Raw genomic sequence first — 21,321 nt, 5'->3', positions numbered from 1 at the left:
CCTCCCGGATGGCAGAGCTTCTCACCCTATCTCTAAGGGAGAGCCCCGCCACCCGGCGGAGGAAACTCATTTCGGCCGCTTGTACCCGTGATCTTATCCTTTCGGTCATGACCCAAAGCTCATGACCATAGGTGAGGATGGGAACGTAGATCGACCGGTAAATTGAGAGCTTTGCCTTCCGGCTCAGCTCCTTCTTCACCACAACGGATCGATACAACGTCCGCATTACTGAAGACGCCGCACCGATCCGCCTGTCGATCTCACGATCCACTCTTCCCCCACTCGTGAACAAGACTCCTAGGTACTTGAACTCCTCCACTTGTTTACAAAAATGTCTCTTTCATAAATAAATAAATATAAATGATATATATAAATGAGGTAGATCCCCTCGAGTTGGTCAATTGCAGAAAAAGTGTGGCCACCCCTGTTATAGACGATCTTTACACAGAACTACAATTCCCAGCATGCAACATTCTACGGCAAGCCGAAGGGCCCAAAAAAAAGACAGATTCGGTGCACGTTGGCTAAAGCCTTTGAGGTTGGACGAAATATCCGACAAGCAGGTGGTTCGTTGCGGCTTGTATTGTTACCTGAGGGTGCCCGACGCTCCGTTGAATCATGGCTGACCATATAGCGGCGATGTGCGAGCAGCTCATCAAGGCTCTGAATGTGACCATGGACGCAGAATCCACGCAAATTTACCGACTGGAGGCCCTCAAGGTAGCGTCCTTATTCCCATGCTAGCTGCCGCGCTAGCAGGCTCAACTTGGCATTTATTGCGAGACTCGTTAATTATACCACAAAATTATGTTTTAGACGAATAAAAATAGTGTCTGAGTTTTAGTAGGAGCTTCGTAATGTTACTTTATCGGCTGTTTAATCTCGGCTAAATGAGCAGTGTTGTGTGCAGGTGTTAGCGTGTTAGCTCGCACCGCTGCTTTGCATTCATTCAAACGCTAGCGTTATGTCCACCTCGTTCGGGTCTCTAAGGCCACATCAATCAATCAATCAATCAATCAATCTATCATTATTAATATAGCACTAAATCTCAAACGACATCCTTGGTAGAGCCTCATAAAAGGGCAAGGAAAAACTCACCCTAGTGCAGGGGTCAATCAATCAATCAATCAATCAATCAATCAATGTTTACTTATATAGCCCTAAATCACTAGTGTCTCAAAGGGCTGCACAAACCACTACGACATCCTCGGTAGGCCCACATAAGGGCAAGGAAAACTCACACCCAGTGGGACGTCGGTGACAATGATGACTATGAGAAACCTTGGAGAGGAGGAAAGCAATGGATGTCGAGCGGGTCTAACATGATACTGTGAAAGTTCAATCCATAATGGATCCAACACAGTCGCAAGAGTCCAGTCCAAAGCGGATCCAACACAGCAGCGAGAGTCCCGTTCACAGCGGAGCCAGCAGGAAACCATCCCAAGCGGAGGCGGATCAGCAGCGCAGAGATGTCTCCAGCCGATACACAGGCGAGCAGTACATGGCCACCGGATCGGACCGGACCCCCTCCACAAGGGAGAGTGGGACATAGGAGAAAAAGAAAAGAAACGGCAGATCAACTGGTCTAAAAAGGGAGTCTATTTAATGGCTATTTAAAGGTTCGGGAACCTTTTTGGCTGAGAGAGCCATGAAAGCCAAATATTTCAAAATGTATTTCCGTGAAAGCCATATCATATTTTTTTTAAGACTGAATACAACTAAATGCGTGCATTTTTAAGCGGCATAGCTCGGTTGGTAGAGCGGCCGTGCCAGCAACTTGAGGGTTGCAGGTTCGATTCCCGCTTCCGCCATCCTAGTCACTGCCGTTGTGTCCTTGGGCAAGACACTTTACCCACCTGCTTCCAGTGCCACCCACACTGGTTTAAATGTAACTTAGATATTGGGGTTCACTATGTAAAGCGCTTTGAGTCACTAGAGAAAAGCGCTATATAAATATAATTCACTTCACTTCACTTCACTTAAGTAAGACCAACATTTTTAGAGTATAGTAAGTCTCATTCTTTTTAATAACTTTGTTATTCTGAAGCTAACCAATAATAGATAAATTGTCATGTCTGTTGATCATGTTTTTGTTCGGCCATGTGCTGTTTGTCCTTTGGACTCTTTAAGTTCCTGTTTTTTTCCACTCCCTTGTCTGGTTTCCCTGGTTACTCATTTTGTCCACCTGTCTCTGGTGGACAAAATGCCCGCTCACCTGCTTCCCGAGCACTAATCAGAGGCAGTATTTAAGCTCGTCTTTGCCAGTCAGTCGCCCTGTGCTGACTTGTTTCATGCCTTGCCATAGTTTCGTGCTTCATGCCATGCCGAGTAAGTTTTGTTTGATTTATGTTCATAGTCTGTTTATGCGTTAGCTTCGTTTTTTAGCCCAAGTTGCTCCTCCGCTGTGAGCGATTTTTGTTTGTATATTTTTTTGTTAAAATTAAATCATGTTTTTACCTAAATGCCATGTCCCGAGTAGTCTGTCTGCCTTCCTGGGAGAACGACCCCCCATCGTGACATAAAATACTTCTTACCATTTATGCGACTTCTTGAACAGGTGCGGTAGAAAACGGATGGGTGGATTTAAATGCATGAGAATTTTTTTAATTTTGCACGTTATTTTTAGCACTGTGATTACCAGCGAAATTATTAATTACTTATCGCGTTAAGCAATGTCAGCTAAGATTTATCAGAGAGCCAGATGCAGTCATCAAAAGAGCCACATCTGGCTCTAGAGCCATAGGTTCCCTACCCCTGCCCCAGTGGGACATCGACAATGATGGTCTAGCTCAGGGGTGTCAAACTCAAATACAGAGTGGGCCAAAATGTAAAACTGAACAGAGCCACGGGACAAGGTTGAACAAATGAACCCAAAACAAGTTTTGCATTGAATATTGAACAAGCAAGGCTTATATACCATTAGAGTGACAGGCAAAAAACAGTTTTAAATAATTATCATTAAAAAATATCAATGGCATGTAAAATAAAATTTAAATAAAAATTGAATGCCCCTTTTTTATATGCAGCCCTCTGAGGTAAATATCAAAATAAACTTTTTCCACAGGCTAATAATACATTTGCAAATAAAATAACAATAACAAATTAATCAAACATTCAAGCCTTGAAGTAGCAAGAGAAAGTGCATGAGTAAAACATTAATTATTGCTTGGGGGGGGGGGTATATTGTAGCGTCCCGGAAGAGTTAGTGCTGCAAGGGGTTCTGGGTATGTGTTCTGTTGTGTTACGGTGCAGATGTTCTCCCGAAATGTGTTTGTTATTCCCAAAGCCCAAAAAAAGTCTGCGGGCTATAGAGCGTTTTCATTTCGGGCTCCAGTACTCTGGAATGCCCTCCCGGTAACAGTTTGAGATGTTACCTCAGTAGAAGCATTTAAGTCTCACCTTAAAACTCATTTGTATACTCTAGCCTTTAAATAGACTCCCTTTTTAGACCAGTTGATCTGCCGTTTGTTTTCTTTTTCTCCTCTGTCCCCCCCTCCCTTGTGGAGGGGGTCCGGTCCGATCCGGTGGCCATGTACTGCTTGCCTGTGTATCGGCTGGGGACATCTCTGCGCTGCTGATCCGCCTCCGCTTGGGATGGTTTCCTGCTGGCTCCGCTGTGAACGGGACTCTCGCTGCTGTGTTGGATCCGCTTTGGACTGGACTCTCGCGACTGTGTTGGATCCAATAAGGATTGAACTTTCACAGTATCATGTTAGACCCGTTCGACATCCATTGCTTTCCTTCTCTCCAAGGTTCTCATAGTCATCATTGTCACCGACGTCCCACTGGGTGTGAGTTTTCCTTGCCCTTATGTGGGCCTACCGAGGATGTGGTAGTGGTTTGTGTTGTGGTTTGTGCAGCCCTTTGAGACAATAGTGATTTAGGGCTATATAAGTAAACATTGATTGATTGATTGATTATTCTTGTTTGGTGTGGATTCACAGTGTGGTGCACATTTGTAAGATTGTTAAAGTTGTTTATACGGCCACCCTCAGCGTGACCTGTATGGCTGTTGAACAAGTATGCCTGGCATTCACTTATGTGCGTGTGTGTGTAAAAGCCGCATATATTATGTGACTAGGTTGGCACGCTATTTCTATGTAGGAAAAGCGGATGTGACGACAGGTTGTAGAGCAGTGGTCCCCAAGCGTTTTGTATCCGCGGACCAGTCAACGCTTAATAATTTGTCCCGCGGCCCGGGTGGGGGGATGTCCTTTTTTTTTTTTTTTTTTTTTCTCTTTGTCATGAAAAAGGGACGTTTTGGTCATGAAAAAGGGAGGTTTTTGTGGTTGGTGCACTAATTATAAGTGTATATTGTGTTTTTTATGTTGATTTAACAAAAAAACAAAAAAAAAACACATTTTTTATTGTTTTATTTTAATTTTTTAAAATAAAAATTAATAAAAAATGATTCTGCGGCCCGGTATCAATCGGGCCACGGCCCGATGGTTGGGGACCACTGTTGTAGAGGACGCTATAGGCAGTGCCGTTAATGCACGCCCCCAATATAGTCGTCCGGGTAGAAATGGGGAGAAATTCGGGAGAATGTTTATCCACCGGGAGATTTTCGGGAGGGGCACTGAAATTTGGGAGTCCGGGAAAATCGGGAGGGTTGGCAAGTATGAGTATTAGTGGTGAATGCGGTGTTACAGCGGCACTGCCGCTGTATAAAACCGGCGGACCAGCTCTAATGTTAATTTCATAGTGCCTCAAGGGCCAAATGAAATTACACGGCGGGCCAGAGTTTGACACCCATGGTCTAGCTCCATCCTATCTTGCCGAGTGTATTGTACCATATGTCCCGGCAAGAAATCTGCGTTCAAGGGACTCCGGCTTATTAGTGATTCCAAAGCCCAAAAAAAGTCTGCGGGCTATAGAGCGTTTTCCGTTCGGGCTCCAGTACTCTGGAATGCCCTCCCGGTAACAGTCCGAGATGCTACCTCAGTAGAAGCATTTAAGTCTCACCTTAAAACTCATTTGTATACTCTAGCCCAGGGGTCACTAACGCGGTGCCCGCGGGCACCAGGTAGCCCATAAGGACCAGAAGAGTCGCCCGCTGGCCTGTTCTAAAAATAGCTCAAATAGCAGCACTTAACAGTGTGCTGCCTCTATTTTTTTTACATTTTATTTCATTACTAGCAAGCTGGTCTCGTTTTGCTCGACATTTCTAATTCTAAGAGAGACAATTCTCAAATAGAATTTGAAAATCCAAGAAAATATTTTAAAGACTTGGTCTTCACTTGTTTAAATAAAATCATTTATTTATTTACGTTGCGTTTTATAACTTTCCGAAGACAATTTTAGAGAAAAAATAAAACCTTAAAAATGATTTTTAGGACTTTTTAACACATATGCCTTTTTACCTTTTAAATTCTTTCCTCTTCTTTCCTGACAATTTAAATCAATGTTCAAGTATTTTTTTTTTATTGTAAAGAATAAATATACATTTTGATTTAATTCTTCATTTTAGCTTCTGTTTTTTCGACGAAGAATATTTGTGAAATATTTCTTCAAACTTATGATTAAAATTAAAAAAAGAAAATTCTGGCAAATGTAGAAAATCTGTAGAATCAAATTTAAATCTTATTTCAAAAGTGGATTTTGTCATCAAAATTCTAAAAATAATCTTAATCAAGAAAAATTACTAATGATGTTCCATAAATTCTATTTTTTATTTTTTCAAAAAGATTCGAATTAGCTAGTTTTTCTCAATTTTTTTCGGTTGAATTTTGAATTTTAAAAAGTCGAAATTGAAGATAAACTGTTTCAAAATTGTATTTTAATTTTTTTCGTGTTTTCTCCTCTTTTAAACCGTTAAAAATTAGGTGTATTTTTTTCATCATTTATTCTCTACAAAAAACCTTCCGTAAAAGGAAAAAAAATGTACGACGGAATGACAGACAGAAACACCCATTTTTTATATATATGTATATATATATATATATATATTGGCTATTTCTGGCAATTTATTTAAGTGTGTATTAAACTGGTAGCCCTTCACATTCATCAGTACCCAAGAAGTAGTTCTTGGTTTCAAAAAAATTGCTGACCCCTGCTCTAGCCTTTAAATAGACTCCCTTTTTAGAACAGTTGATCTGCTGTTTCTTTTCTTTTTCTCTTCTGTCCCACTCTCCCTTGTGGAGGGGGTCCGGTCCGATGGCCATGGATGAAGTACTAGCTGTCCAGAGTCGGGACCCAGGATGGACCGCTCGTCCAGATTCGGGACCCAGGATGGACCGCTCGCCTGTGTATCGGCTGGGGACCTCTCAGTGTTGCTGATCCGCCTCCGCTTGGGATGGTTTCCTGCTGGCTCCGCTGTGGACGGGACTCTCGCTGCTGTGTTGGATCTGCTTTGGACTGGACTCTTGCAACTGTGTCGGATCCACTATGGATTGAACTTTCACAGGATCATGTTAGACCCGCTCGACATCCATTGCTTTCGGTTCTCCTAGGGGTGGGGGGTTGCCTACATATGTGGTCCTCTCCAAGGTTCTCATAGTCATCATTGTCACCAACGTCCCACTGGGTGTGAGTTTTCGTTGCCCGTATGTGGGCCTACCGAGGATGTGGTAGTGGTTTGTATTGTGGTTTATGCAGCCCTTTGAGACACTAGTGATTTAGGGCTATATAAGTAAACATTGATTGATTGATTGATTGACTATGAGAAACCTTGGAGAGGACCGCATATGTTGGCATATGCGGTCCTCTCCAAGGTTGAACACAGATTTCTTGCCTGGACATACGGTACAATACAATCGGCAAGATAGGCTGGAGCTAGACCGTGTGGTATTTTATATGTAAGTAGTAAAACCTTAAAGTCACATCTTAAGTGCACAGGAAGCCAGTGCAGGTGAGCCAGTACAGGCGTAATGTGATCAAACTTTCTTGTTCTTGTCAAAAGTCTAGCAGCCGCATTTTGTACCAACTGTAATCTTAATGCTAGACATGGGGAGACCCGAAAATAATACGTTGCAGTAATCAAGACGAGACGTAACAAACGCATGGATAATGATCTCGGCGTCGTTAGTGGACAAAATGGAGCGAATTTTAGCGATAATACGGAGATGAAAGAAGGCCGTTTTAGTAACGCTTTTAATGTGTGACTCAAAGGAGAGAGTTGGGTCGAAGATAATACCCAGATTCTTTACCGAGTCGCCTTGTTTAATTGTTTGGTTGTCAAATGTTAAAGTTGTATTATTAAATAGAGGTCGGTGTCTAGCAGGGCCGATAATCAGCATTTCCGTTTTTTTGGCGTTGAGTTGCAAAAATGCGGCTCTTTAGCGGCGCTCTGGTGGCTCCATGGAGCTGTTTCAAAAATGTATGGAAATGAAAAAAAAAATGGGGTGAAAAATATTTTTTTGTTTATATGGTTTCTGTAGAACAGGGGTGCCCACACTTTTTCTGCAGGCGAGCTACTTTTCAATTGACCAAATCGAGGGGATCTACCTCGTTCATATAAATAACTGGTTGTCATATGTCATTTAGCTGTTTTTCTACACTCAGGTGTCCAACGTAATGTATATTCACTGTAACTGTGTTGTCTCCTTTTGTAGTTTTTTGAGGAATTTAAAGAGAAAAGCGACCTGTGTGTCCCCTGTGGCTTGAATTTAGCAGACAAAGCTCACGCCGCTGTCATCAGGCACCTCGGGTTGCAAATATTGGAGCATGTCATCAAGTAAGTGTGTTAATATTTATGTGATGAGATAACTACTTACTCACCTGGTCATTATTACTCCTTGCAGGTACCGATGGAATGACATGCAGCAACAAGAAAAAGTCCAAGTAAAAGACTGCACCATGCAGCTGTTACTAAATGTAAGTATGATACTCGGTGCCATGGTTATCAGTAGGGACGTAACAATGTCAAAATCTCACAGTACAATATGACCGCGGTATTAAGGCCACGGTAGGATATTATTATCATAATGTCAAGAAAAAAGATAACTCGGAAAAAGTGCTTTAGTGTGGAAAATTAACTGATACTTTTGTGATGGATAAAAACATTTACCGTATTTTCCGGACTTTTCTTCAAAAGTCGACAGTGCGCCTTATAACTCGGTGTGCCTAATGTGAGAAATAACTGGCTTTGCTTACTGACCTCGAAGCTATTTTATTTGGTACATGGTGTAATGATAAGTGTGACAAGTAGATGGCAGTCAAACATAATAGATATGTGTAGGCTGCACTATGATGGCAATAGGACTCAAGTAAACAACACCAACATTTCATATGTTCTATTAAAAATATAGAACATTACACACGGCACTCAAAAATATTTTAGTACGACTTTGGTAAGCTATGAACCGCACCGCTTGATTGATTGTACTGTGCTTCAACATACGAGTATTATTATGGTGTGTGTATAAGGATAGACACCTTATCTGGCGTTTTGTTTTGCAATATTATGCAAAAGCAACTTTTCTTACCTTCTGGTACCTGCTGATCCGTATTTGGGATCTGCATAAATCCTGAAAAATTGCGCTTGTCCGCCTTTGTAGTCCATGGTCGATAAGCTTTTTCTTTTTCTCTATCTTCTTGTTATGGGTCATTCATAATGCGCTGTTGCCATTTCTAATATAAAGGGTTCATAGAGCTGACTCTATTATCAGAATGTGTCAAGTAATTTTTCATGTTAAAATATAAATAGGCTATATCCAATTATATCATTACATGGTTTTATTTATGTACTCAACATGCAGATTGCTATTAAAGCAATATGTCAAATTTAATTTTGTGTATTTGTAAATATCCAACTATTTACAGTGAAACTCTGCAACGTCAACAACACGTTACACAACGATGTAGGGCTGGGCGATAAAACAATAACAATATATATCGCGATAGACATGTGATCGATATCAATAGAAAATGGGGTTGATAGAACGTTTGATAATTTCACTGAGTTCTGTTAGAAAAAAATAGTAAGAAACTCAGAGCCGGAACCGCACGTCATTCTGGGGGGTGTAGGCAAAGGAAGGGCTTTAGCCTCTCGACCTATCACGGCCGAGTCTGAACCGCAAGACATTCTGGGAAATGCTAACAGGAAAAAAAAAAAAAAAAAGCAACGATTGATTGATACTTTTATTAGTAGATTGTAAATTTCAGTACATATTCCGTACAATTGACCACTAAATGGTAACACCCCAATAAGTTTTTCAACTTGTTTAAGTCGGGGTCCACGTTAATCAACGAAACGGGAATATGAGTGCGGCAGCACGAGAGGAAATTGTAAATAAAAAAGGAAACGTCACACCAGTTTGGCAGTATTTTGGATTTTTTAAGTCCGATACGAATCAGAGTAATACTGTCTGCAAACTTTGCAAGGTCGTCGTCCCGACCAAGTCTTGGAACACGACAAACTTATTTTACCAGCTGAGCCGCTCTCACCCGCTGGAGTACAGCAGCAAACAGCCACAACAAGTGGAACAGCACCGAAGCGGCAACAACAGACCACCATCGAGAGGCACTCGGCAGCAGTGCCATGCGACAAAAATTCAAAACGTTATAAAGAAATAAGGGATGCAGTGGTGCATCAATTAGCGAAGGACATGCTACCGCTCAGCATCGTTGAGAAGTCTGGTTAAGCATTTATTTAATGTCAATATTTGCACATCGACCAGTATTTTCATTTATTTGACTGTTTCTCTTAATGCTGACCTCGTTTTAAAGGTTAAAGGTTTTCTTTAAAATAAAAGTGTTTAAATTCAGCCTTTTTTCTCCTGGTCTTTATTTAGAATATAATTATTTTTTTTAATCAATAATTATCGATATCGACTGATATGAAACAATTATATCGTGATACATTTTTTAGTCATATCACCCAGCCCTACAACGATGTAAATCAAAATGTGCAAAACTGGAAGAAAAAGCATTATTGAGGTTACAGTTTTGATAGTCTCTAGCAAAGATTGGCATTCAGAAACAAACTTTCTCTGCTTTTGTTTCCTGTAGCTTATTTTCTTCACCTTTCCACCTTGTCGTCTCAAATTATGTAGCAACCTTCTCTCACTCTCTCTTGTACGGCACCACACATTTTGACCAATCGCACGTGGCTTTAATGCAAAAACGGACGAGGAAAAAAACAACGGCTTGTTGGGAGGCGAATGTTGAAGTGTCAAATATACATAATTGGCCAATAAAACATTTGAACAAGTGAGTGAAAATGCATGAAAATAAATATGTATAGAAGAAGTAGCACAAAATCAATTAATATATGAATGTATGGGAAGCACTTTCACTGTCAGTACATGCTCCATAGGATTTGGTCTGACTCCTGTTTGTTCTCAGGGTACACATTCTATTCTGGAGGAGGAAAGCTACATTAAAGATGTCCTCTCACGAGTGGTTGTGGAAATGATCAAGAGAGAATGGCCTCAGAATTGGTCAAACATGCTCGAAGAGATGGAAAGTCTGTCTGGCGAAGGGGTGAGTCCGTTACTATTCATGCTGTTATGTTCTGTCTATATGTTGGGTGCCTTTACCTTTTATTAGAATGTTACTGGAAACCTGGTCAAACTCTGATTGGTGTGTATTTTGAAACAGAAAAAAATGGAAACCGAATTATTCAATTTCAGTGTCAATCTGTGGTCGTCATAAAACCTTGATCAACTGTACAGTCAATATCTGCTCCAATTTTGTTGTTCTTTGAACCTGTTCACTGCAGTAATGACAATAAAACTCTATTCTATTCTATTCTAATATCCTGAATTGTCATTCAAGTGCAAAAGTAAGTTAACCACTAGTACAACGTACAAACAACCAAAACAGTCAGGTCTTTAAAGGGGAACTATACCTTGTTTGGAATTTTGCTTATCGTTCAACAATCATGACAAGGGATGGATATCTTTTAATGCATTCTAAATATTAAATACATTCGATCAAAAGTCCGCTTATCATGGAGCTTATGGTAGCTGGTCAATTCTGGCTATAAAGCCACAAAGAACATTCAAAATCCTCCCATTCGGGTTTTATGTACATGATGTATGTATGTAATGTACAAGTAGATTAATACAAGTTAGAAAGAGGATAATATCACAGTCACAGTCAGTACACAACACGTAAGAGTGTGGATCCATCCCTAAATTTGTGGTATCAACACCAAGGTTAGTATTACTATTTGATCAATACTAGAGGGATTGGACCAATCTTTTCTTTTCCTCAATATTTATTTGTTTTCAGTAATGTTTAAAAATTCATTGAATGAATTCTTGGACACAGGAGAACTTTGAGTGCAAAAAAGATTTAAGTGAGTACTACATAGTAGTTTTTGCTTTTCTTCAGTTACTTTGTACTATTCATTTGTTTTTTGCTCAAACAATTGTATGTAATAAAAGAGAATAAGGGACTAGTTTAAATATTATGCTGATATTGTCAGAATGTCAGTAGCACTCATGAATACATTTAATTATTTACAATTAATACATGTGATCAGTAATGGTATCGGCCAGTTTTACTCATGGATGATTGATATTGAATCACCAGCGTAAACCCCTGATCGGAACAGCCCTAGTTTTTAAGGTAAATTATTATAGAAACAATAAATTGTCCTGTTTTTATCTTAAAACGCCTTATTATATTGTGAAAAGCAGAAATTAGTCCTTTGATGCGATTACTGATGTCAGATATCTAATTCCATGATGACAAGCCAATCTGTGGGATCACATGCTGCAAAAAAACATGGACAGCCAAAGAAAAAGCGAATAACACTCCCTATTAGAAGTGTTACCATGTGTGCCTAGGTCATAGAATTACCTTATTTTGAGCATGCACACTGAATTACAATGGAATTGACCAAATACTTCCAGTTGTCAAATGCACAATGAAAGTACTGTATAGTTATTGTTGTTGGATTCAACCACAGGCGACACAGACGGAATTGGTCATGCTGATTTTGCTGAGGCTGGCGGAGGACGTGATCACCTTCCATACGCTTCCCCATCAACGGCGACGAGACATCCAGCAGACACTCTCACAGAACATGGAGAGCATCTTCAGCTTCCTGATGGCCATTCTCCAACTTAACATTGACGATTACCAAGCACTGGTATTTAAATCATATTTGTATATAACAACAAAACAAGGAAGATGATGGATGGGTGATGGATGAACAAAACAAGGCATAATGTGTATAAATATGTGAGTGTGTGTGTATCTATATAATTTTATTTAATTTTTTTGCAGAAAGGGTCGCCAGAACATGAAATGAAGGTGAGTACATTTCTGTCACGTTTGGCCAATTTATGGCGCATTAACCATCCCGGTGAATTATGCGTTGCGCCGCAATTTTGTCTAAAGCCCACAATTTACCCGCACATTTTTACTTATCTGTTTATGCATGATTAATGTGATAATTGTTCTGTGATTAATCACATGAATGGATATATAATTTAACACTGACATACTGTTGCTAATGATAATGTTATTAGTTTACCGACATTAAGGTAGGGTCATTTATAATATTATTTGTTTAATTTTCGGCACGTTATTCTATAATTTAATCATTATTTACCAACTTATTTGTAATTAGAACAAACCTTAGACTTGCATATGTGTATCTTTAATGGTACTGGTACAATTTATGATGTAGGGTAAATTATATTGTACACTTGACTAAATAATATTAGTATGTGAATACTAATTTACCATATTTTCTAGACCATAGGGCACACCGGATTATATGGTGCACTGCCGATTTATAGTCTATTTCATATACAAGGCACACCGGATTATAGGGCGCATCAAAGGAGTAAGACTTTTTTTTTCTAAATTGAAAACACTTTCTTATGGTCTACATAACATATAATTGTGGTTCTTTGGTCAAAATGTTGCGTAGATTATGTTTTACAGACCATCTTCAAGCCGCTTTCTGACAGTCGCTCCTGGATCCGTGGTTTTGTGCGCGGTCTTATTTACGTGGATCACCTTCGACAGCGTCTTCTCCCCGTCATCTTTGTTGTAGCGGTGTAGCGTGCAAGGACGGGAGTGGAAGAAGTGTTAAAAGATGGCGTTAACTGTTTTAATGACATTCAGACTTTACTTAAATCAATAACGGAGCAGCATCTCCTCATCCGGAAACAAAAACAAGGCCGGAAATGTGTCTAGTGAAAAACTGTCCGGCCGGAACTCTCTAATGACTAAAGTTCCTTGGCTGAATAACGTAAACTCACTACACGGGTATGTTTTAGCACTTTCATGACAAGTTTACTGACAGATATACTACCGTCACTACTCAACTGCCAAATAACTGTTGACACCTTTCATATTTGTTCCTTCCTATACTGTATATACTGTTACACTATTAGATATTGCACGGGTACTGTATTTGACTGCCGTACTTCTACTTGTACTGATTCTTCTACCATAACTTCTGTGACTTATTGTGCAACTTAATTGTCTTGTAATTAATGTACATCAGAGCTATTCAATTTTTTGTATTTTTTTGTATTTAGTGTATTAGATTCTGCAACTAGTGTTTGTATCCCACTGTACGCAATATCTGAAGAGCATGGAAAAAAGCACTTCACTGTGGTGTAGTCTGCATGTGACAAACTTGAACTGAACCATGAACCTTGAGATATAAGTAAGAACTTGACACTACTTTATATTAGAAATGGCAACAGCGGAAGGCGAATGCCCCATAACAAGAACATAGAGAAAAAGAAGAAGCTTATCGACTACAGTGTCAGAGGCGGACTCGCGTAATTTTACAGGATTTATGCAGATCCCAAATACAGATCAGCAGGTACCAAACGGTAAGAAAAGTTTCTTTCGCATAATATTGCGAAACAAAACGCCAGATGAGGTCTTACCTTATACACACACCATAAGCATACGCTTATGTTGAAGCACAGTACAATTCATCAAGCGGTACGGCTTCATAGGTTACCAAAGTCATACTCAAACATTTTTATAGATTATTGAGCGCCGTGTGTAAAGTTCTATATATTCAATGGAACATATAAAATGTTGGTGTTGTTTACTTGAGTCATATTGCCATCATAGTGCAGTCTACACGTATCTCTTATGTTTGACTGCCATCTCCTAGTCCTATTATTACACAATGTACCAAATAAAATTGATCCGAGGTCAGTAAGCAAAACCCAAATTATGCCATACCGGGTAATAAAGCGCACTGTTGAGTTTTGAGGAAAAAAAAGGATTTTAAGTGCACCTTATAGTCCGGAAATTACAGTACTGCAAAGTAACACTTATTGCATAGTTTTGTCTTATTGAAATTTCAAGCATGTTTGTACTTTATTTTTAGATGATCTCCTGTCTGTCAAAATGGTGTCGTGTGTAAAAAATGTCAAACGACTGTCCCCATCTCATCTTATGTCAGGCCAGAGCCCACTGCAAAGTTGCCGTGGCGACCTTGAACACGCTGGCCGGCTACATCGACTGGGTGTCCCTGGTGTACATCACCTCGGGAAACTGCCGTCTGCTGGAGAGCTTGTGTCTGCTGCTGGGCCTGCCTGAGCTGCAGCTGGAGGCCGCCGAGTGCCTCCTCATCGCCATCAGCCGCAAGGTGTGTCACAGTTGCGTCCTCTTGATGCAGCTCCTGTATTAGATCTTATGAGATGTTTAGTGTAGTTGGAGCTGATCATTCTGATTGTGTTTGTCTGTGTGTGTGTCATTGGTTCCACAGGGCAAGCTGGAGGAGAGGAAGCCTTTCATGCTGCTTTTTGATGACGTCGCCATCAATTACATTCTTTCTGCAGCCCAGTGAGTACTTTCATCAAACATCATCCCTCCGTCATGCCTAGGAATGTTTCAATATGTCTTCTTACAGGTCAGCAGATGGGCCCACATCCTCTGAAAGCCAGTAAGTAGATGTCACAAGGACAGATGTTGGCCTTGGTGAGGTGTCAATACATCAGTTAATGTTTTTGCATTTGTAGAACAGTTCAGGTCGTGGAGCGGCGCTACTTGTTCCTGAAGAGGCTTTGTCAGGTGCTGTGTGCTCTGGGAAGTCAGTTCGTTTCTCTGGTGGTAAGTTTGCAAGTCTTTAATGTTGAGTCATGCTTTTTAAGGCTGGTACACACAAAGAGTGATGTTTACTAGGATGACAGGGGATGCAAAACAATAATAGTGCAATACGTTTTCATAACATGGTCACTACTGCCTACTTTGTCTTGTTATATTCTCATTTTACTGGTATATTTTAATTCCCATTGTTGCTTTTTAGTTTTTATTCCTATTGTAATATTTCTCTATTTTGTTTCCATTTGAACCCCCATTATTTACTTTTTACTTTTATTTAAATTGATCTCAACCCTGTACACTGCTGCTGGAATTTTAATTTTCCTGAAGGAACTCTCCTGAAGGAATCAAAAAAGTACTATCTATCTATCTATCTATCTATCTATCTATCTATCTATCTATCTATCTATCTATCTATCTATCTATCTATCTATTTTATCTGTTACAGACCCTACATATAAAGGCAAAAAGCAGGCATTGAGCAGTTTTTATCTTTATTTGTGTGGTGTGCTAGGATAATATCTACACAGCACAGCACACACGTCGACAGAGTAGTCCTCCAAGTCTGAAATCTCGCGTGAAAAAAATGTGAACTAAAAGGGTGGGCGTTGTAAATATAGATAGTATTGATACCAAAGTGGGTATTGGTATTGGATCCATACTAGTATGGTGGGATCCATACTTCTATCTTAATTTCTCTTTTTTTACGTCCAGCAACTGACTTTATTATCCTCAGTTTTTGCAACTGTGCGGCCTCGTCTGGTCCTGTTGATGCCAACTGCGTTTTTTTCCACATATCTGCTTGTCATGTCAGTAATTTTAGTGGTTTTATTTACATTTTACATTGCACCCCGCCTTCCGCCCTAATGCAGCTGAGATAGGCTCCAGCACCCCCTGCAACCACTGAAAGGGACAAGCGGTTGAAAATGGATGGATGGAAGGGTTTTATAATATTTTTATTTGAAGAATATATTTTTCCTGTGTTTTTACAAAATTATTCAGTGATTGGTATCAGTATTGGCGATACTAGCTCTGTATTTACAGACTAATGATAATTTACAGTATCACCCACGCTGGTGTTCTATCAATATCAAAGAAGAAGCTTCTTAACCAACTGCTGTAGCAACCAGTGGAAAAACAGGCAATAGAGAAGAGTACACAGGCAATAGAGAAGAATACACAGGCAATAGAGAAGACTACACAGGCAATAGAGAAGAATACACAGGCAATAGAGAAGAGTACATAGGAGATGGTATTTATGAAAAAAAAGACTAAAAAGTCATGGAGACAGCTTAAACAGTCTTCATAATCTACTGAGTGAGCTAGAGCAAAGTATTTTCTCAAAGTATCTACGATGCTTTTTTTGCATCCTGATGGCCTATTTTCTATACTACATCAAAATTCACAGACCGAAGACATGTGAGGCATTGGTGTTCCCCACAGACATGAAGAGTTAGATATTGAACACGTGTAAAGCGGACCTGCACTTTTTTTAGATTTTTTTTCCTATTGTTCACAATCATTTTGACAGACAAAAAAAGACAAGTCCTTTTTAAGAAAATATATATTTTAAAGATGATAAATAAAAACGCTTGGAAGATGCAGGTAATGGGAGTCATCGTAGCCTTCAAAGCCCTCCAAGCTACCTTCAAAACCCTCCAACTTTTTGTATACACACTAATTCTTGTATTATTTCTTGTACATAAATAATGCTTTTAATATGCACGTTTGACTTCTGGCAACAACGCCTTCCGGATTCAAACACGCGAGTGTGTTCTAATCATGGCAGATTTGCTAACAAACAACGAAGACAATTATTTTTGGACAAATGAGGAGTCACAACCCTATCTTTTTTAATCTGAATTAATGGAGGATGAACTACTGCTTCTAGAAGCGAGCACAAAGCAAGAGTGAGACATTGGAGGAGACGGAAGCCGAGAGAGTGAGGTGAAATTGAATCAAAACTACCACAAAGCAATATTGAACTTTAAGCTAAGCTATTCCTACATAAATGGCGTCCTTACCCATAATTCACTAGAAAAAATGTCTCAGGCCTGCTGGACCAAACTGTCCATCGGGTGAGTCACACTTTATATTGATCATGATACACGCAGCACATCATGCTTGTTATTAGAACTACAGAACATACACTCAGGGTTTAGGTACAAACAACATGAAATGTGGGCTAATACTTTACAGGTACCTTAATAGACTTAGACACACTATTGATCCACAAGGGAAATAGTTCCACACAGAAGCTCAGTTTCAAAGGATGAAAAGGGTAAGGATGGCAAGGATAATGCAGTCTACTTAATACCTGCATTATCCTTGCCATCCTTTCCAAGGGAAATTGTTCCACATAGAAGCTCAGTTTCAAAGGATGAAAAGGGTAAGGATGGCAAGGATAATGCAGTCTACTTAATACCTGCATTATCCTTGCCATCCTTACCCTTTTCATCCTTTGAAACTGAGCTACTGTGTAGAACAATTTCCCTTGTTGCCTAGTGGTTAATGCAGTCTACTTAATACCTGCACTATCCTTGCCATCCTTACCCTTTTCATATTTTGAAACTAATTTACTGTGTAGAACAATTTCCCTTGTGGATCAACAAACTGACTGAAAAACATGAAAAATCATATTACTAATCAAGCTTTGTTGATCAAGGGAAATTGTTCCACACAGTAGCTCAGTTTCAAAGGATAGAAAGGGTAAGGATAATGCAGGTATTAAGTAGACTGCATTATCCTTGCCATCCTTACCCTTTTCATCCTTTGAAACTGAGCTACTGTGTAGAACAATTTCCCTTGTTGCCTAGTGGTTAATGCAGTCTATTTAATACCTGCACTATCCTTGCCATCCTTACCCTTTTCATCCTTTGAAACTAAGTTACTGTGTAGAACAATTTCCCTTGTGGATCATTAAACTGACTGAAAAACATGAACAATCATATTACTAATCAAGCTTTGTTGATCAACAAGGGAAATTGTTCCACACAGTAGCTCAGTTTCCAAGGATGGAAAGGGTAAGGATAATGCAGGTATTAAGTAGACTGCATTATCCTTTCTATCCTTACCCTTTCCATCCTTTGAAACTGAGCTACTGTGTGGACCAATTTCCCTTACCAATGATTGGTACCAAGTACCAATGATTGTCACACACACACTAGGTGTGGCGAAATTTGTCCTCTGCATTTAACCCATCCCCTTGTTCCCCCCCTGGGAGGTGAGGGGAGCAGTGGGCAGCAGCGGTGCCGCACCCGGGAATCATTTGTGGTGATTTAACCCCCCATTCCAACCCTTGAGGCTGAGGGCCAAGCAGGGAGGTAATGGCTCCCATTTTTATAGTCTTTGGTACGACTCGGCCGGGTTTGAACTCCCAACCTACCCGATCTCAGGGCGGACACACTAACCACTAGGCCACTGAGTAGGCAATAAAGCTTGTCTAAGTAATATGATTGTTCATGTTTTTCAGTCAGTACAGATTGTTGTATTGCATTGTGTTGTGCATTACAAACTCAAATGTGTTTCGTGCTGATGTAGAAGCCAGCTTATATCTGTCCGTAGTTGGCTTTTACTACTTTTACTACTGGAATTTGTTATATATTGTGTATATTGTATAATCAAATAATATATCAGTATACATAATATGTAAATATTACATATGTTATATTTCATATTGCTACTATGGTACATTTTCTGTCTACTTTATACCTTTTTGTGCCCTTGTATGCACAATCCTTTCCACCCTTTGTAACTAAACTACTGTGTGGAAAAATTTCCCTTGTGGCTCATTAAAGTTTGTCTAAGTCTAAGATATAAATTTAAGTTAAGTGTGATGTGTGTGTGTGTATGTATGTGTATATATATATATATATATATATATATATATATATATATATATATATATTAGGGGTGTAACGGTACACAAAAATTTCGGTTCGGTACGTACTTCGGTTTAGAGGTCACGGTTCGGTTCATTTTTGGTACGGTAAGAAAACAACCAAATATAAATGTTTTGGTTAATCAATCAATCAATGTTTACTTATATAGCCCTAAATCACTAGTGTCTCAAAGGGCTGCACAAACCACTACGACATCCTCGGTAGGCCCACATAAGGGCAAGGAAAACTCACACCCAGTGGGACATCGGTGACAATAATGACCCAGTGGGTCATTATTTATTTATTTACCAAATTTGTAAATTTGTAAACAATGGCTTTATCTTTTAATCCTTTGTGATTGCAGGCTCGCTGCCATTCAAAACTAGGCTGCTACATTACTGATTAATGTAAATATTGCTGAAAAATAGTACAACTACAATAGGAGAGACTACTCATTCCTGATATCTATGGAGTTCATGTTAGTTCATGTGAAATAACAGACAGACAGGGCTCTGCTGCCCCTAATACACACACGCACACACACAGCGAAATGAGCTAACGTAATGCCAAAAGATAATTAGCCTTCACATCACCTCAAGCCAGAACTGTGAACAAGCTGAGCTGCAGTTTAAGTTTCTAGAATGTCTACGGGCTCACAGTGATGTTTGTAATAGTTGTGACTGGAAAGTGTTTTGTATAATTTGGGGAGTGTACGATGTCCGCTGCTAAACGCACATATCTGCTTCGACAACGAAGCATTTAAAACATGCGTTCGGAATACGCACTGCTGATTGGCTGTTAAATCGCTCTGAATACGCACTGCTGATTGGCTTTGTATGTAACCAATCAGATGGTTGTGTGGGCGGGACAATGCTGGGTGCTCACTGCTCAGACAGAGGCAGAAAGCAGAGCAGCTTGTTAAAACTTTAGATTACAAACTCGTTCGACACACCCTCGTACCGAACCGAAACTCCCATACCGAAACGGTTCAATACAAATACACGTACCGTTACACCCCTACTATATATATATATATATATATATATATATATATATATATATATATTAAAAAAAATCTAAATTTTAAAAGATGAATTACACAATGGTGGTAATCATTAGCAGTTCAAAAGAGAGTTAAAGTGGTTAAAATTGCGGCAGTAGCGTATTTTTCGGAATATAAGTCGCACCTGCCGATAATGCATAATAAAGAAGAAAAAAACGTACGTCGCACTGGAGTAAAACTCACATTTTTGGGGGAAATTTATATAATAAAACTCAACACCAAGAACAGACATTTGAAAGGCAATTTAAAATAAATAATAGTGAACAACAGGCTGAATAAGTGTATGTTATATGAAGCTTAAATAACCAACTGAGAATGTGCCTGGACATAAAATATTATGGTAAGAGTCATTCAAATAACTATAACATATAGAACATGCTATACGTTTACCATTTTTCACTCCTAATCGCTAAATCCGATGAAATCCTATACGTCTAGTCTTTTACGTGAATGAGCTAAATAATAATATTTGATATTTTACGGTAATGTGTCAATAATTTCACACATAAGTCGCCCCTGAGTATAAGTCGCACCCCCAGCCAGACAAAAAAAAAACTGCGACTTATAGCCCGAAAAATACGCTAATATCTTTTAATTTTTTAAATCTATCCCTTGTTCATTTGTATAGTCTTGTTCTTTTTTACTACTGGGTAAGCTATTTTTTTAATACAAAAATAAACACAGTGCGTGATGTCGTAAAAAAACTGCTCGAAAAGAAGTGACGTAGTCTTCTCGCATGCTTAGACTGATCAGGTCTTCCGGTACCGTTCGTTTAGTGACTGGCATAACAGCCCAAACAGGGTATCCGCGGATCCTTAAAAAGTCTTAAATTCATGCATCTAAAATTAAGGCCTTAAAAAGTATTACATTTATTAGAATTTCCCAAAATGGTCTTAAATTCAGTACTCAATGGTCTTAAATTGTCGGGCCAGTTTTTTTTTTTTTTTTCTTTTCGGGGCTTGTCTTTGAGTAAAAGTTACGGCACGTCCTTGAGTAAAAGTGAGTGATTACAGCTCACTCATTTTTTCTTTGTATCTCTTGAAGATACAACGCTTACTCTAATCAGCAGATGTCCTGTTGTCATAAAAAATGAGTGAACTAAAAAAAAATAGAGGCAGAACTCGTGAATGAGAACAGCCAGCTGAAGCTCAACTGAGGCTCATTTGAGTGTGTGTTAAGTGTTTTGTTGTTGTTATAATACTGTTTTGCACTATTATTGCACTATTATTGACCAAATGTAATTTATTTTTACCCTCACCTCGGTTATTATGTTTTTACTGGCGTTGGTGTTGGTTTGTTTGTTTTGGATGTCAAAGTTTTTGGATCTCTCAAGATTTTTGATAAGCTGTTTGGCAGAGTGGTGCTTATCAGTTTGTTCATTAATAAACATACAAAAAG

At 39.3% G+C, this 21,321-nt stretch overlaps 1 protein-coding gene across 2 annotated transcripts in view; it reads left to right on the top strand.

Annotated features, from left to right (window-relative positions):
* Positions 1 to 464: 464 nt before the first annotated feature.
* LOC133558912 (exportin-5-like) overlaps positions 465 to 21,321 on the top strand; it is a 60,005-nt gene continuing 39,148 nt past the window's right edge. The window contains exons 1-10 of one of the 2 annotated variants that reach the window (XM_061910072.1): positions 465 to 720; positions 7,554 to 7,675; positions 7,743 to 7,815; positions 10,288 to 10,425; positions 11,861 to 12,043; positions 12,181 to 12,207; positions 14,339 to 14,524; positions 14,645 to 14,721; positions 14,789 to 14,821; positions 14,898 to 14,988. In XM_061910072.1, coding sequence (XP_061766056.1) covers positions 619 to 720; positions 7,554 to 7,675; positions 7,743 to 7,815; positions 10,288 to 10,425; positions 11,861 to 12,043; positions 12,181 to 12,207; positions 14,339 to 14,524; positions 14,645 to 14,721; positions 14,789 to 14,821; positions 14,898 to 14,988 — 1,032 coding nt within the window. In that variant the 5' untranslated portion in view covers positions 465 to 618. The remainder of the gene's footprint in view (positions 721 to 7,553; positions 7,676 to 7,742; positions 7,816 to 10,287; positions 10,426 to 11,860; positions 12,044 to 12,180; positions 12,208 to 14,338; positions 14,525 to 14,644; positions 14,722 to 14,788; positions 14,822 to 14,897; positions 14,989 to 21,321) is intronic. The other variant, XM_061910073.1, reaches the window with a different exon arrangement.

This window comes from Nerophis ophidion, linkage group LG09 (genome assembly GCF_033978795.1).
Source record: "Nerophis ophidion isolate RoL-2023_Sa linkage group LG09, RoL_Noph_v1.0, whole genome shotgun sequence".
Classification (NCBI taxonomy): domain Eukaryota; kingdom Metazoa; phylum Chordata; class Actinopteri; order Syngnathiformes; family Syngnathidae; genus Nerophis; species Nerophis ophidion.
The sequence above is the reverse complement of the archived record's forward strand: the minus strand, read 5'-3'. Positions and strand labels throughout refer to the sequence as shown.